Source organism: Hemibagrus wyckioides, linkage group LG07 (assembly GCF_019097595.1).
Source record: "Hemibagrus wyckioides isolate EC202008001 linkage group LG07, SWU_Hwy_1.0, whole genome shotgun sequence".
Lineage (NCBI taxonomy): Eukaryota > Metazoa > Chordata > Actinopteri > Siluriformes > Bagridae > Hemibagrus > Hemibagrus wyckioides.
Window position 1 is genome coordinate 20,933,540 of NC_080716.1, and position 16,962 is coordinate 20,950,501.

A 16,962-nucleotide genomic window follows, 5' to 3' on the forward strand; every position below is an offset into this window, starting at 1 on the left:
ACATCTTCTCGAAAAATCCTTACACAGTGTCAAGGGAGAGTAATAAAAAAAACACAGCTGAATTTTATAACTGGTAGATTCTGGTAGATTTTAAAAATCTATCTAAGCAGTAAAAGTGGATTGTCATAAGCAGTGTATAGAAATGCATGATGGTTTCTCAAAGTGATCTGTGATCTAGAGCAGTCTAAGCGACTCAGGTAAAGGCTTCTCATAATATGGGAATGGAAAGAAACCTGTCAGTCAAAAGCGTGTCAGCTTTATACAACAATCAAGCATAACATTATGATCACCTGCCTAATAATGTGTTGATCCTCCTTTTGCTGCCAAAACAGCCCTGACCCGTCCTGCACTGTGTATTCTGACACCTTTCGATCAGAACCAGCATTAACTTCTTCAGCAATTTGAGCAACAGTAGCTCGTCTGTTGGATCGGATCACACGGGCCAGCCTTCACCCTCTGACGCTCTCACATACTGCTTTTCAATATTTGGCCAAATAATGATTTAATAAACTGTCAGAAACAAACATTACTACCATTGGCGCCCCCCTGTGGACCCCACAGCTGTCTTAAACAGTCAGATTTAATCTAAGTACTGTTAGTTGCTATGTTTTATAGATATATCTATATAAAAGACTTGCTCAGCGATTAGCTTGAACCCTGAGCTGACGCATCATGATAGGTGTCTGTTTACTGTTTATAGTATACACAGACCACATGGTCACACACTCTATTGTGAGAAGAGAGAAGGTTCTACTAGAAAGGTATGTTGTATATTGTAGCATAAAGTGAGGACATTTGAAGCTGAATATCTGTGCTTCTAGGACTAGACTTGAACATGGAAAGACTCCCTGTAGAGCTGACAGTGGTACGGTCTCAGCCTGGTCCAGTTTCTGATGGTCAGTGGAGCACAGGACTATGTGAATGTTATGGGGACATGAGCGACTGTGAGTACACGTCCTCTTCTTATGTAGATATAAATTGGGAAACATTCACAAAGTCATCTGTGCTGATGATGTGATTATAGTTGTGTGTAGGTGCTCGTGTACATGACTGTGTGTCTCTGAGTAGGTTGCTTTGCTCTCTGGTGTTTGCCTGTGTTTGCATGTAAGACAAGCAGAGCTGCAGGAGGATGTGTGTGTTTGCCTCTGCTGGACTGCGTGAGCTGTGTGCCTCCAGCGTCCCTCGCTATGCGTGCTGCAGTAAGAGAACGCTATGGCATAGAGGTAACACACACTTTCACACACTCACTGATATACATTACTATTTACGTAACCATATATGTATATACACTATATTGCCAAAAGTATTCACTCACCTGCCTTGACTCTCATATGAAATTAAGTGACATCCCATTCCTAAACCATAGGGTTCAATATGACGTCGTTCCACCCTTTGCAGCTATAACAGCTTCAACTCTTCTGGGAAGACTGTCCACAAGGTTTAGGAGTGTGTTTATGGGAATTTTTGACCATTCTTCCAGAAGCGCATTTGTGAGGTCACACACTGATGTTGGACGAGAAGGCCTGGCTCTCAGTCTCCGCTCTAATTCATCCCAAAGGTGTTCTGTCGGGTTGAGGTCAGGACTCTGTGCAGGCCAGTCAAGTTCATCCACACCAGACTCTGTCATCCATGTCTTTATGGACCTTGCTTTGGTCACTGGTGCACAGTCATGTTGGAAGAGGAAGGGGCCAGCTCCAAACTGTTCCCACAAAGTTGGGAGCATGGAATTGTCCAAAATGTCTTGGTATGCTGAAGCATTCAGAGTTCCTTTCACTGGAACTAAGGGGCCAAGTCCAGCTCCTGAAAAACAACCCCACACCATAATCCCCCCTCCACCAAACATTACACTTGGCACAATGCAGTCAGACAAGTACCGTTCTCCTGGCAACCGCCAAACCCAGACTCGTCCATCAGATTGCCAGATGGAGAAGCGCAATTCGTCACTCCAGAGAACGCGTCTCCACTGCTCTAGAGTCCAGTGGCGGCGTGCTTTACACCACTGCATCCGACGCTTTGCATTGCACTTGGTGATGTATGGCTTGGATGCAGCTGCTCGGCCATGGAAACCCATTCCATGAAGCTCTCGGCGCACTGTTCTTGAGCTAATCTGAAGGCCACATGAAGTTTGGAGGTCTGTAGCGATTGACTCTGCAGTAAGTTGGCGACCTCTTCGCACTATGCGCCTCAGCATCCGCTGACCCCGCTCCGTCAGTTTACGTGGCCTACCACTTCGTGGCTGAGTTGCTGTCGTTCCCAAACACTTCCACGTTCTTATAATACAGCTGACAGTTGACTGTGGAATATTTAGGAGCGAGGAAATTTCACGACTGGATTTGTTGCACAGGTGGCATCCTATCACAGTTCCACGCTGGAATTCACTGAGCTCCTGAGAGCGACCCATTCTTTCACAAATGTTTGTAAAAACAGTCTGCATGCCTAGGTGCTTGATTTTATACACCTGTGGTCATGGAAGTGATTGGAACACCTGATTCTGATTATTTGGATGGGTGAGCGAATACTTTTGGCAATATAGTGTACATGTTTAAGGTCAGCAGAAATATACTTGCTAGACAAAACTTTGACACATAACTAGAGGCCAGATCTAGAGTGAGTTTCTAAACTCTTCATGCCATTTGGAAAAGAAAACACATTCAGATAAACATCTTACACGCTAAGGGCTGATAAGAGCACCTCAAGCGCCTATAATCTCAACAGAGCAGCACATCATCCCAGCATTCAATAACACTATGAGCAGCAGGATAGGGGTTAGAGGACAAAGTCAGCCAAGGGCCAAATCACACACATACACACACAACCTCAGTAAGGGTAGGGAAACTCTATACAGATAACCTCAAACATATTCTGTATATTTACATTTACTGTAAAGGATACAACTTTTTTTTTTTAATAATTTGTAAATAGCTGCAAGTTGAATTCAGATTTTAGAAACATAAGTCAATAAGAGAAGTACACTGATCAGGCATAACATTATGAGCACTGACAGGTGAAGTAAATAACACTGATTATCTCCTCATCATAGCTCCTGTTAGTGCAAAAGTGCCCTTTAAGTCTTGTATGCATCCTTTGAGTCCTGTAGGTATCCCTTAAGTCCCTTACGTTGGGAGGTGGACCCCATGGAGACCCCACCTCACAACTTACAGGACTTAAAGGATCCGCTGCTAACATCTTGGTGCCAGATACCACAGCACAGTGAAGTCCATGCCTTAATGGGTCAGGGTTGTTTTGGCAGCAAAAAGCGGACAAACACTATATTAGGCAGGTGGTCATAATGTTATGCATGATCGGTGTAAGACAATCATAGTATGATTTTAAGCATTTATGTAATACTGTGATATTTTATACGGGATTAAAGGTATCAGATATAAAGAAACGTAACTGGATGCTGTTGTTTTGAAAAGCTTGCTTTAGCATACAACATTTCCCACAAATTCTTCGCACTTTATCACTTGCCATGGTGACTGAAGGAAAACGGTTTAACGGCACAAGTTCTCCAAACACAGTATATACACAATGTATGAGGTCACTCGAGAGATTCACCATGACTCACCTGACTCTCAAGTGGGCGTAAGCAAAAACCCAAACAAACAAAAAAAAAAGTAAAACCTTGAGTGCACACGCCACTTTCGAATTCAGGGTTTTAGGTTCGTGCTCATAGTTTAACATTAATTTAATATTTCTTCTTAGTTTTTTTTCTACATATGCATGCATGCAAACAAAAACATAAACATTAGACTTTAATTTGACAATACACCTTCTAAATGGAGCTAAGCCAACTTATCCCCTAAAGCAAACTCCTTGTTAAAAAATACAGCAGGAGGAAATTTCACTTTGTCACATCCTTCCTCTTTAGAGGGTTAATTAGTGGACCGTAACCGTAAAGGTGCCATTCACTTCAAAAGAAAAATCTCATTAAGGTGTGACTCATATACACCGATCAGCCATAATATTATGATCAGTGAGAGGTGAAGTGACTAATACTGATGATCTCCTCATCATGGCACCTGTTAGTGGGTGGGATATATTAGGCAGCATGTGAACATTTTGTCCTCAAAGTTGATGTGTTAGAAGCAGGAGAAATGGACAAACGTAAGGATTTGAGCGAGTTTGACAAAGGGCCAGATTGTGATGCCTAGACATCTGGATCAGAGCATCTCCAAAACTGCAGCTCTTGTGGGGTGTTCCCAGTCTGCAGTGGTCAGTATTCATCAAAAGTGGTCCAAGGAAGGAACAGTGGTGAACCGGTGACAGGGTCAAGGCTCATTGATGCACGTGGGGAGAGAAGGCTGGCCCGTGTGATCCGATCCAACAGACGAGCTACTGTTGCTCAAACTGCTGAAGAAGTTAATGCGGTTTTGGCAGCCAAAGAGGGACCAACACAATATTAGGCAGGTGGTCATAATGTTATGCCTGGTCAGTGTAGATCATTGAATGTAAACTTGTGAGATCAGTTATTTTCTGAGATTTTTTTATTTTTTTTTGCAATTGTCAGATTATTTTGCACTTTTTTTGGGATGCAAAGTGTTTTGATCTCTAGAGCACACACAAAAAAGATATGATACCAGGGCACTAATCTAAATCTAAATACAAATCATTAAAAAATTCTGAAAAACACAAACAGGTAGTGTTGGCAGCTCCCAGCTGTGGTTATCGCCAGTTCTGTTAGACAAATGAATGAAAACAATCAACAAAAAACAGTGGGATTTTTATCAAGATCCACTCAGACTCCAGACATGATCTGATAAGGACTATATACACTATATTGCCAAAAGTATTCACTCACCTGCCTTGACTCGCATATGAACTTAAGTGACATCCCATTCCTAAACCATAGGGTTCAATATGACGTCGGTCCACCCTTTGCAGCTATAACAGCTTCAACTCTTCTGGGAAGACTGTCCACAAGGTTTAGGAATGTGTTTATGGGAATTTTTGACCATTCTTCCAGAAGCGCATTTGTGAGGTCACACACTGATGTTGGACAAGAAGGCCTGGCTCTCAGTCTCCGCTCTAATTCATCCCAAAGGTGTTCTATCGGGTTGAGGTCAGGACTCTGTGCAGGCCAGTCAAGTTCATCCACACCAGACTCTGTCATCCATGTCTTTATGGACCTTGCTTTGTGCACTGGTGCACAGTCATGTTGGAAGAGGAAGGGGCCAGCTCCAAACTGTTCCCACAAAGTTGGGAGCATGGAATTGTCCAAAATGTCTTGGTATGCTGAAGCATTCAGAGTTCCTTTCACTGGAACTAAGGGGCCAAGCCCAGCTCCTGAAAAACAACCCCACACCATAATCCCCCCTCCACCAAACTTTACACTTGGTACAATGCAGTCAGACAAGTACTGTTCTCCTGGCAACCGCCAAACCCAGACTCGTCCATCAGATTGCCAGATGGAGAAGCGCGATTCGTCACTCCAGAGAACGCGTCTCCACTGCTCTAGAGTCCAGTGGCGGCGTGCTTTACACCACTGCATCCGACGCTTTGCATTGCACTTGGTGATGTATGGCTTGGATGCAGCTGCTCGGCCATGGAAACCCATTCCATGAAGCTCTCTGCGCACTGTTCTTGAGCTAATCTGAAGGCCACATGAAGTTTGGAGGTCTGTAGCAATTGACTCTGCAGAAAGTTGGCGACCTCTTCGCACTATGCACCTCAGCATCCGCTGACCCCGCTCCATCAGTTTACGTGGCCTACCACTTCGTGGCTGAGTTGCTGTCATTCCCAAACACTTCCACGTTCTTATAATACAGCTGACAGTTGACTGTGGAATATTTAGGAGCGAGGAAATGTCACGACTGGATTTGTTGCACAGGTGGCATCCTATCACAGTTCCACGCTGGAATTCACTGAGCTCCTGAGAGCGACCCATTCTTTCACAAATGTTTGTAAAAACAGTCTGTATGCCTAGGTGCTTGATTTTATACACCTGTGGCCATGGAAGTGATTGGAACACCTGATTCGGATTATTTGGATGGGTGAGCGAATACTTTTGGCAATATAGTGTATATCCCGGGAGAGATCCTGGAGCGATCTTCAAAGTTCACCAGAAGGATTTAAACACTGCTAAAAAGAAACAAAACACGGAGACAACTGTTGAGGCAAATATTTCTCATAATATCTTATAAATTCACAGCTGAGAATCCTAATGACTTTATGTCTTGTTGGTAGCTCATTTCATCATAAAGGTATGTAGACATTTGGTAGAAAGTGGAGGTGTGTGTACATATATACAGCTTTATACAAAGACACTTTGCCTGCACAGCTGATGAAGGTCAGCTGATGAACTTCCTGTTTCTCTAACAGTGTTTTGTACTGCATAGAGATGTGGTAAAGGTTGAGCAAAGTACACAAAGATCTCTAGGCAAACAGGAAGCTTCAGACAAAAGATATGACAGTAATGATGATGACCTGGTCTCCTCTTGGTTTCTCCTAGCTACAGTACAGCAGCAAATATTGCAGAGATGCATTAGGAGTGAAGAGTGACAAAAACTGATCCTTCAAGGCCTGTAATTGTAGTAGCTTTGTTAATAAACTACAAGGAGAACAGCTTAAATTTTAGTGTGTTTAAGTTGAGTGGTTGCTGTTAGGCTGATCACTCATGACAGATGGGTCTGTTGGAGAGGAATGGTAGTTAAAACTGAAAAAGGTCTCGGGATCATTGTGACTAGTTCGTAAGTATTTTAAGAATAATTTCAGCCACTTATTTATTAGTAGAATGATAAATTTGCACTAGAGGAATTCTCTCTGTCTTAGACGTGTATAGTCCGATTCAATTCAATTCAATTCAATTTTATTTTATTTATTTATATAAATATTATTTAATTTAAATATATTAATTTAATTACATAGACATTGTCTCAAAGCAGTTATACAGAACAAGGAAAACTTCAGGGAAGTGTAAATGTTTTCCTACACTAAACAAAACCAAAAACATGCTGGATATACGCATTTATTTATTTATTTATTTATTTATTTATTTATTTATTTATTTATTTATTTATTTATTTATTCACTCATTTATTCATTAATTCATTCATTCATTCATTTATTTATCACTTGTAAATTACCAGGCACATTCACATTACTGCAGATTTGCATTTTTGCCCACAAAACTCCATCAAATGGTTATGTTTACAGAGGGAAAAGTGCACAATTGCTACTAAATGGGCAAAAAAGAAGAGTTAAAGGCAGAAGTTGAATAAAACACATGTACAAGAATAAAAAAAACAGTCATAGCACCTGAAAAAATATCGAGAGAAATTAAGTAGGTTTATTCGGTGTCTTCCATCCAGTGCGATATGAGGCCAAAAAAACTTGTTTGACAGTAAACACAAGTATTACTGCTAATTGACTAATTAATCTAATTAAATGCTAATTAATCAGAGTTTCTCTGATACCATGACACTGCTTTATAAAACTGAACAGATGCCTTGGCAAACAGAACTGACTTCCAAGCCTGCTTTCATCCTTTAAAAAAAAATCATGTTGGTTTCTTAATATCTGTTGCCTCCTAAGGGCATCATGTGCTAATTCTTCTAGTAATATTAATACAGCTAGCGTCTGCAGAGACTCGCTCATCCTCCTTTTATACACCAGCATTTCATCTTAATCAAACAACTATTCTTATTTGACTTAAAATGGATTAGAGTTTAGGGTGAAGATACAAATTTATGGGAAATTTTATGGACCACACATTTTTTATGGGTATAAACACTCATAAACATTCATAACCAGTTTAATAAATGAGGTCCAGTGTCAGTAATCCAGGTCATGCATAAGGTAGAACATTTTCAGGAAATCCTTAGTCATAAAAATTGCCATTGTGTATTCTCGCCTCACGCCCTCACATTCCCGACATGGTCTCTTTGTCTTTGTTCAATATAAGGTGCTTCCTCACTTTTTTAGAGGAACTCACTATTATTAGCTGAGAATAAAGACATGAAATTCAGAATAATGGAGTTCTCCTTTTCAGTGGAAAAACCCTTCAACAGAACTGGACAAAGCATTGACATCACTGATGCATTTGCTCTTTGGGAAGCATGAACTGAGGAAATATAAGGAGAATGAACTCATCTCGGAGCCCCATGAACTGGATGTTTTTGTTTTGGCAACCTGTGCATGCTTTTTGAATATTTACTTGTTTTTCCTCAGGAGCACTTGCTTGCTCAGCTGATGAAGAACTTTTGTCTGAAATGTCCCATTTCTCAAGAGATTTTGTGCTTAAAATTTGCTAAACTTTTACTACACCTACAGATTATATCCTTAAACGTGGGGGGGGGGGTTCTTTAAATAAAGTATCACTATATCAGTGATTATGTTATGTTTTTTCCTGCCATATGAGTTCTAATGAATGAGCTGTCATTATAGAAGAGATAGGTATTAGAACCAGCGCATTAATATGATCCTGTGATTGGAATCACCGCCAACATTATTGTCACAGCACCTTCTGACTGTCAACACCTCAAATCATTACATTGAATCAGATATACAGTATACACACACTGACTAATCAGCTATAGCACAACAATACTAAGCAACAGTAGATACATCACTTAAAAAGTGTTGTGTGGAGAGTGATTCTGAATAATGAAATCAGACTGAAATCTTCATGAATCTTCTAGATTCATTTGTCAGATACCGGTAGAGTTACACAAGGCACAATCATAATTACCATCAGTGACCTCCCACATTTGCCCTTTACATGTCATTATCCTCCCACTTCCTGTCTCTCCCTCTCTGCTTCTTCATCTCTCTCTTACTTTTACTCTTCCTGTCTCTTTTAGGGCAGTGTCTATAGCGATTGTTTCTATGGCTGCTGTTGTTATCCTCTGTCCTGGTGTCAGATTTCTCGAGAGATTAAGAGAAGAGCAGCTGCCCTGTCCAATGCCCAGACTTCATCATATTCTTCTTCCTCATCTAAAAGATGGCATGTGCCACTCTTCCATCTGTCTAACGCTCACCTTGTATAGAAGTCAATGGCTCTTGGATGTTTATTGATCGTAGCAGAGATTAGGAACCCAGTGAATGGACGGTCTGTTACTGTATATCTGGTCTGTCCAGTTCACCTGAGTAGAAAAAGTGTCACACTAAAGTAAACACAAATTTTGGGGGGGATTTGTCAGAGTCCAAAAATTTGCACAATTTATCCTTGAGAAAACTAGTTGTGAACTTTTCCCTACTGAATTTCAAAGAATGCTGTCTTTCTGTATATGCCAAAGTCCTGACTGTGCCATGTTAACCTTTGGTGTTTTACACATTTATGTATTTTTTCCATCTTATTATATATATATTCTTTTTTTTTTTACTTCTGTTCCATTTACATTTTCTTTGTATCTGTTGTGTAACTGTTGTTTCTGTATGAATACTTCAGCAGATTTGTTTGTTATGGTAAAATCAATTGTAAGAACATGACTTGAAGACTATTAAAAAAGTCTGATGAATCGATGAATGATGAATTTATTCCATAAGTACTCCCTCCATTTTCTACATGTTGTTTAATGTCTGATATATATATATTGTTTAAAGCTCCCATTATGTCTTCCATAATACCAGCCTCTCACTTTCTTTTCTCTCACTCTCTCACTCTCTATTTATCTTTTCTCTCACTCTCTCACTTAAGCCAAATACAAATTCAAAGAAAAAGTGCAGCTTGTAAGAAAAACTGAAAAGTCCTGAAGACTTTCCCCGCAGGGGGAAAATATGAACAGCTTCACCTCAAAAACACTGACACTGTCTCAGAAATGTTAAATAAACTTTAGCTTATATGAAGCATTACCAGAGCAAGTTTAAATAAGAAAAAAACATGATATTATGTGGAGTCTCTACATATATAATCCATACATCCATATACTGTCAGTGTTGCTGTTATAGTAATGTAATCAACACCTTCTGACAAATCAAATTTGATTTGATAATTTAACATACACAAGCTGGCCGCTTTATTTTTTTTGTTTAGATATTGTCATAAAGCAGTGACAGAGGAAAATATAAATTCAAGATACACATTTTAAATGTATTCACTTTTCCCTAATGAGCAAGACAGAGAAGATGGTGGCAAGAAAAAATCTCCCTGAGACGATATGAGGAAGAAACCTTGTGAGGTAAGGGAACCCATCCTCATCTGGGTGACACCAGGTAGAGTGATTATAAATAATTCCTTTCTATAACTGTAATTTATGGTCAAAAAGTGATCAGAAAATTCATTCTTGTTTTAACATGAAGTCTAATTTGTTGACAGCATTAAATTTTCACTGATGGAGATCCAGATACAGGTCAAGGCCTTCAGCTGATATTTACATCAAACATCAGAATGGAAGGAAATGTGATCTCTGTGACATGAACTGTGGCTGGTTGTTGGTGCCAGATGGGCTAGTTGGAGTATTTCATAAACTGCTGATTTTCACCTCTCTAAAGGAAACAGAGAATGGTGTGAAAAGCAACCAGTGAGCAGTGGTTCAACATTTAATTGATGAAATAAGTATCACCAGAACGTTTTGAGGTGACAGAAAGTCCACAAACATGATGAACACCACATCAGGTTCCACTCCTGTTAGTCAAGAACAGGACTCACCCAAACTGGATGAACCTGCCTGGTCTATAAAGAGTACCTTTATATTTAGACCATTTGAAAGACACCTTTATACAGAGATACTTACGGACCCACTTGCACTTGCAAAATGGTGATCCTGGGATTTAAACTCACAATTTTCTGAGCAGGAGTCCATCATTCAATCACTGAGTTCCCATCACAGTACCTAGTCATAAATAGTGTGATCTAACTAAAGTGGTCTAAATAAAGATCTAAAAATGTGGTCTACATAGTAAGCTTGTTGTGGATACTGCGTCTTATGAATGTTCAAAGCCAACAATATAAAGAAAGAAAAGCGTATTCATGATGTAGGATGTGGAACGTGTGTTAACAAAAAATAAAAAAAAAGTTTATGAACCCCAATCAGAGCATTCTGTAAAGGTATCCTTAACTAAATCCAGGCCAAACAAGAACCGGATGAAACTAATGACACAAAATAAACAAGCCCATTTTTACACTAGACGTGACATTTACATAACACTCTCGCCTGACTAGCTAGACCGGTAGCACAAAACCTGAGGTGTGAAGGTAGCCCCTACCTTATCAGTACTCTCAAGTCTCAAAGAGCGGTCAGTTTCTCAGTGCGACCAACTCACGTCTTGACCCTGCAGCACTTTACACAGGTGAGTGGCTACATGAGCTACATGCGTGCTTACTCATAATCAATTTACCCTTAGAATATGATCCTCTTCTTTGAATAGTTAAAGTTAAATACATTAAAATTTCACCCTGGGGGCAAAAAAAGAACACTTTAGGCATCTAGGTTTAACCATTTTTCTCCATATTATAGTCTATGGGTGTCTTCTTTGATTTACACATAGCTTCAGGTATAGTAGTAGCGATTCTTTTCTTTTTTTCTTTTTTTTATCTTGCTTTTTTAATATAGGAAAAGGTAAACATCAGAGATATTAGTTCATATCTGTAGATTTACAGTAAGTAGCATATCTGTGACTTCAAGTCAATAAACTGTGAATAAGTTAATAATTATGGGTATACATTAACTGCTTTATAATCATTGGAATAAAATGTCAGATTGTAGCTGATAAATCTTAGGACCTGTCTTACAGTCATCATGTGATAATACACCAGCAGGGCAATACATCATGATAAAGAAATCTGACAGTTTCTTACTTAAGGTGTGTGTTTCCCACAGCTATTTGATTACAATGATATTTTTCTTAATAGAAAAAAACACCACTACTGCAAGACACTAGCATTTATTTATGCAGTGATTCTTCATCTGATTATAAATTACAAATCCAAAAATCTAGATCTTTAAAATGCTATTAGCAAATGTTCGCGTCACTGAGAATACAAGACTTTGTGGGAATGTCAATTATTTGTCATGTCCTCAAGATAAAACCATGTACTTCAGAGTATTGACAAATAAAAGAAATCATTGTATGATTTAAAATGTTATAGAATAAACAGATGTGTGCGTCTTAATGCCACATAACTTGTTAAAATGATATCAGGAAAAAAGATTGCTAGAGGCTGATTAACCTTTTAATTGCTCAGTTGTTTAAATTAGAAGAATGTAAGTCGTTCTGGGTAAGGGCGTCTGCCAAATATCATAAATATAAATGTGAATGCATGAAATTATTGTGTAAAGTGGATGGGTCTTAAAGGTTTCATCAATGTCCCTAACTTTCAGATAAAACATTGGATGTGAGTGGACAAGAAATAGTAAAACAAACTTATCACCACTGATTCTGAAAGAAATCACATATCACCACTGATTCTGACATCTTTATTACTACAATTTAGACGTAGACATGTAGATCAGATACAGACATATAGATGCAGAAACTGAAAAATAATTGTCATGACCTTAATACCAATAATGCTTTGCAATTGCTTTCTCACATTAGGATTAAATTGTCACTCTGTGTGTGTGTGTGTGTGTGTGTGTGTGTGTGTGTGTGTGTGTGCGTGCATGTGTACACAGACATCATGGCGAAGATGGTCGTGCAGCAACCTCAGCCTATCGTGACGACGACTGCATCATACTCCAATCAGTGGGGTACAGGAATCTGTGACTGCTGTGAAAATATGGCAGAGTGTGAGTCATTCTACATAAATGTTTCCATTTACATTGTAATAATTATAGATTTTTTTAAAATCCAAGGCCCGCATTGTCTAGTCCTGTATTACAGGTACAGGATTAGAAACATGTATACTTAAAATAACAAGTCTCACATGACACATAAAGGACATTAGTTCAAGAGATAACAACCTCTGACTATTCTCCTTTGAAATACGACAAACAGACTATGAATCAAATTTGATGCTAGCCAAACCAAGTTGTCTGTGAGCTTATGTATAAGAAAGAGGACAGTTGGCACATTTGGTCCTACATCAGGACTGAAGTAGAAATATTTGTTAGCTGTGAGTGAAAATTAGCAATGAACACCAAAGAAAATGGCAGGAAGGGTGGCAACATCTAACATCGTAACGCAGATTTAACCTTTCTAATAGAAATTCTACAATAGACACAGATAAAGAGTTACAGCTTTAAGATGGATATCTACATAGGACATAACAACATGACATATTTTGAAAGAAGTGAAATTGGACCACCAGTTATGTGAAAGACTATCTCGGTAACTTCCTACTTCTTCCTGCTGAATATTCCAGCTAGATCACTTCACCTACTCAAACTGGTCCAAGAGAAAATTTCTGAAGTCTAATGCTACACTGTTACTGTTGGTATCTGACCTAAACACTAGCGGGAGGTGTTTGCATACTAATGCCGCATAAAGGATCCCTAGATTGGACTCCTATGTTTATGTATCTGTTCCCAATAGTTGCTTTCTCTGGGTGTAATAGATATTTGGCACATTTGTTCATTTGGTCAGACTGAATTCTAATGCTACACTGTCGATGAGCTGTTTTCAAGAAATTAACACAACAAGAATGTGATTAGAAAAAACCTCATAGCAGGTATTTATCAACATATTCAAGAAATTAGGTGCAGATAAAGTGGTACAGTCTACCAAGTTAAGCACTTCAGCCTGTTATATATAACTAGCTAGTAGCTGGTGAGGATAAGAAGGAATGAATTTTCACTGCTCTGAGGAACCTGTTTTTAATGAACCCATTAGCTGTGCTAATAATATTCCATAGACAGTCACATTTTGTAGTCGTTCCATTTAATTTCATGGTTATTCTTATTCTATTCTTATTACAGACAATATAATAGTATTAACGTATTAGGCAATACTTGTGATATAATGTACAATGCTCTAAACCTCTCCATTTAAGCAGTCCCTTATTGGTCATGTTTGACTTTCCCTATATTTCTCTGACCCTGTTTTTGTGTTCACAGGTTGTTTCGCCTTTTGGTGTTTCCCCTGTTTCGCCTGCAGTACGTCGAGGAAGTTTGGCGAGTGTTTGTGTCTACCACTGCTCGACGGTTTTGGCTTGATTCCCCCAATTACCCTGGGCATGAGGGCAAAAATGCGCGAGCGCTATGGCATTGAGGTTAGGACAAAATGAAGTGATGGTTTATCGCCACCTACTGGGCACAGGAGTCATTTTTCTTCAAAGCGAGAGAGAGAGAGAGAGAGAGAGAGAGAGACAGGCAGAGAGAGAGAGAGAGAGAGACAGACAGACAGACAGACAGAGAGAGACAGACAGACAGACAGACAGACAGACAGACAGACAGAGAGAGAGAGAGACCAAATAGCAAAATTACTGTTTTGTTTTTTTTTTTACTTGATCATGCACTGCTAAGGGCTGCATGGTCTTAGCTTCCAGTCTTCCCTTGTTTTAATAAAAGACTGCTCCATTTCTATCTGACTCAGAAAACCCAATTTTAGTGAAAAGTTTCCAGTAGCATCTAGCATGCTCCAGGCCCTTAGGTTTGGTGTAAGATGACAAAAAAGTCTTTCTTTTGGCACACCTTCCAAACATTTTGTTATAATAACCACATCTTTTGTAACCAACTGTTATACTTGGAGAAATCCTTTTCACTGTGTACACTGGGAGAGAAAACAAGTCAAAGAGATGTTTATAGCAAGATACCTGTACGACACACAGTGTTGACAGGACATAAATAAAAGTAAAGAATGAGAATTAAGCAGGTAGGAGGTAATGATGAAGCAGTGGAGTGAGTACACAGGGGGTAGTGGAGCATAAATACTCATAAATACAATTGTGTCCACTACTGTCAAACAATCTGTTTATATTGTATTATTTTATGCCTTACATTAACAATCATCCCTCTTTCTTCCCCCAGGGATCTATGTGCAATGACTGCCTCTATTCATTCTTCTGCCTTCCCTGCGTATGGTGCCAAATGTCACGAGAGATGAAACTACGTGGTCATTCCATCACATTTATAAACTCTCGAGCAAGATGAAGACTCAACGACAAGATCATTAACAAATACTGCATGGCATAAATGACATCACTTACATACAAAAATAAACAATAATAATATGTGTATAATCGTTGAAGATAAAGCATTGGCTCTATATGTACTGAAATGTAATCTGGTTTTCTCAGTTCATTCTGTTGGTATCTGATCTAAACACTAGAGGGAGGTGTTTGCACACTAATGCTGTATACCTAGAAAAGGATCCTTAGATTGGACTCCTATGTTTTTGTATCTGTTTCCAGTTCTGTGAAAGTGGTGGAGGAAATCTGACTGATTGAAATTAATGTTTCAGGGCTAGAAACTTACTTGTGTAAAATAAATAGTTACTCTCTCTGGGTGTAATCTTAAATGGCAGTCCATAGAGATAGATAGATAGATAGATAGATAGATAGATAGATAGATAGATAGATAGATAGATAGATAGATAGATAGATAGATAGATAGATAGATAGATAGATAGATAGTTGTACCCTAGTTACTGTAAGTATTGTACATTTTTCATTGCAAACCATATATATGGCAAAGTACTGTATTACATCATTTAGCAGACCATATAATTCAGCACATTTGTTCACTTGGTTAGACAGTACTGTAAAATATTACTCATGGCAGAGTGACTTTTCTGTACATTCTTCAAAAGCACAGGTGCAATAATCATACATGACTTATAGAGCCTGTATAACATTGAATTCTGTAATCAATAAATAAATGTATGGCTTTTAAATTGTCTCTGATCATGTGTATCATGTTTAGTAATAATGGCATGGACTGTAGCACTAAGCGACACTTTTTCATAGGTATCTTATGTTATATGTTTTCCACATAGAATGGATAAAAAATGCACTCTGAGTCAGACTTAGAGTCAACTTTATTGAGTATACAGTATGTAAGATAAGGCATGGACTATAAGTGTGCGGTTGTAGTTTTTTTAATTGGGGGGGTTTCGTTTGTTTTTGTTATTACATATAAAATAACCTTATTGAACTATTCATATAGAAAGACAATAGATATATATAGATATATATATATAGAATATTTCCATATCACTATTCAATATACCTGAACACTCATACACATATACACTAAGTGTTCCATTCCTTTTAGTTTATACCTTTTTAGTTTCTCACGAGATAATGCCATAGCATTACCCATGAAGCTGGAGGAAACATTCTCACCAGCATTCCCAATTTAATCTACAGTATGTCATACTTTATATATCCACTAAGTGGAGCCTCCTTCACAACACATCTGTTTAAGATACGGTCATGTCAGTGATGAGAAATAAACCATTGTAAAGTCGCTCTATTTAAGCGACTGGTGTTATTATTTATCACAAAGCCTAGTAAGAGTTGTGCGAAAAAATGTAGCTATAACTTTCTTAACACATTAAGACTTTCATTTTAATCATGTTCATTGTTATGTTTATCCAATTCAATGCAGATACAAATATAAAAATGTGGTTAGAACGTTCGCCTCACACCTCCAGCATCCTGGGTTTGAGTCGCGCTCCTGCTCACTGTGTGTATGTGTGGAGTTTGCATGTTCTCCCTGTGCTTGGTGGGTTTCCTCCGGGTGCTCCGGTTTCCTCCCACAGTCCAAAGACATGCTTCTAGGCTGATTGGAGTCTCTAAATTGCCCGTAGTGTGTGTGAGTGAATGAGAGTGAGTGTGTGTGTGTGCCCTGCGATGGGTTGGCACTCCATCCAGGGTGTATCCTGCCTTGATGCCTGAGATACAGGCACAGGCACAGGCTCCTCGTGACCTGAGGATAGATCAGATAAGCGGTACAGACAATGAAATGAAATGAAAAAAATATTTCTCTGGTCACACATCTGACCACCTTAACTAACCTACTTATTCATGAAGAAGAAAACATTCAGACACTAGAACTGAATTATAATCTATTTAATATTCATATAACAATAGACATAATGCAACATTCCAATACATTCACATTTCTGCCATTAGGTGGACAT

At 38.8% G+C, this 16,962-nt stretch overlaps 2 protein-coding genes across 3 annotated transcripts; both read left to right on the forward strand.

Moving 5' to 3' along the window:
• The first annotated feature begins 742 nt into the window (after window positions 1-742).
• On the forward strand, window positions 743-9,452 carry LOC131355665 (cornifelin homolog B-like). 2 transcript variants are annotated; one of them, XM_058394079.1, is made up of 3 exons: window positions 743-944; window positions 1,069-1,223; window positions 8,802-9,452. In XM_058394079.1, the coding sequence occupies exons 1-3, from the start codon at window positions 836-838 to the stop codon at window positions 8,985-8,987; spliced, it is 450 nt and encodes a 149-aa protein (XP_058250062.1). In that variant the 5' UTR covers window positions 743-835; the 3' UTR covers window positions 8,988-9,452. The 2 variants fall into 2 exon arrangements, with proteins under 2 accessions (XP_058250062.1, XP_058250061.1); XM_058394078.1 differs by lacking the exon at window positions 8,802-9,452 and adding an exon at window positions 7,991-8,312.
• A 1,618-nt stretch (window positions 9,453-11,070) lies between these two features.
• LOC131355572 (cornifelin homolog B-like) lies at window positions 11,071-15,691 on the forward strand. The gene is made up of 4 exons (XM_058393937.1): window positions 11,071-11,229; window positions 12,555-12,668; window positions 13,935-14,089; window positions 14,847-15,691. Exons 2-4 carry the CDS (start codon window positions 12,560-12,562, stop codon window positions 14,967-14,969), a joined length of 387 nt encoding a protein of 128 aa, XP_058249920.1. The 5' UTR covers window positions 11,071-11,229; window positions 12,555-12,559; the 3' UTR covers window positions 14,970-15,691.
• Window positions 15,692-16,962: the final 1,271 nt, after the last annotated feature.

What these genes read in the sequence shown, in the direction of transcription:
- LOC131355665 (XM_058394078.1), top strand. Translation starts at nt 836, where the DNA reads ATGGAAAGACTCCCTGTAGAGCTGACAGTGGTACGGTCTCAGCCTGGT. An exon ending in TTATGGGGACATGAGCGACT is followed by an intron (nt 945 to 1,068) that starts GTGAGTACACGT and finishes GTCTCTGAGTAG; the next exon opens with GTTGCTTTGCTCTCTGGTGT. An exon ending in GAGAACGCTATGGCATAGAG is followed by an intron (nt 1,224 to 7,990) that starts GTAACACACACT and finishes TCTCCTTTTCAG; the next exon opens with TGGAAAAACCCTTCAACAGA.
- LOC131355572 (XM_058393937.1), top strand. Translation starts at nt 12,560, where the DNA reads ATGGCGAAGATGGTCGTGCAGCAACCTCAGCCTATCGTGACGACGACT. An exon ending in CTGTGAAAATATGGCAGAGT is followed by an intron (nt 12,669 to 13,934) that starts GTGAGTCATTCT and finishes TTGTGTTCACAG; the next exon opens with GTTGTTTCGCCTTTTGGTGT. An exon ending in GCGAGCGCTATGGCATTGAG is followed by an intron (nt 14,090 to 14,846) that starts GTTAGGACAAAA and finishes TTCTTCCCCCAG; the next exon opens with GGATCTATGTGCAATGACTG.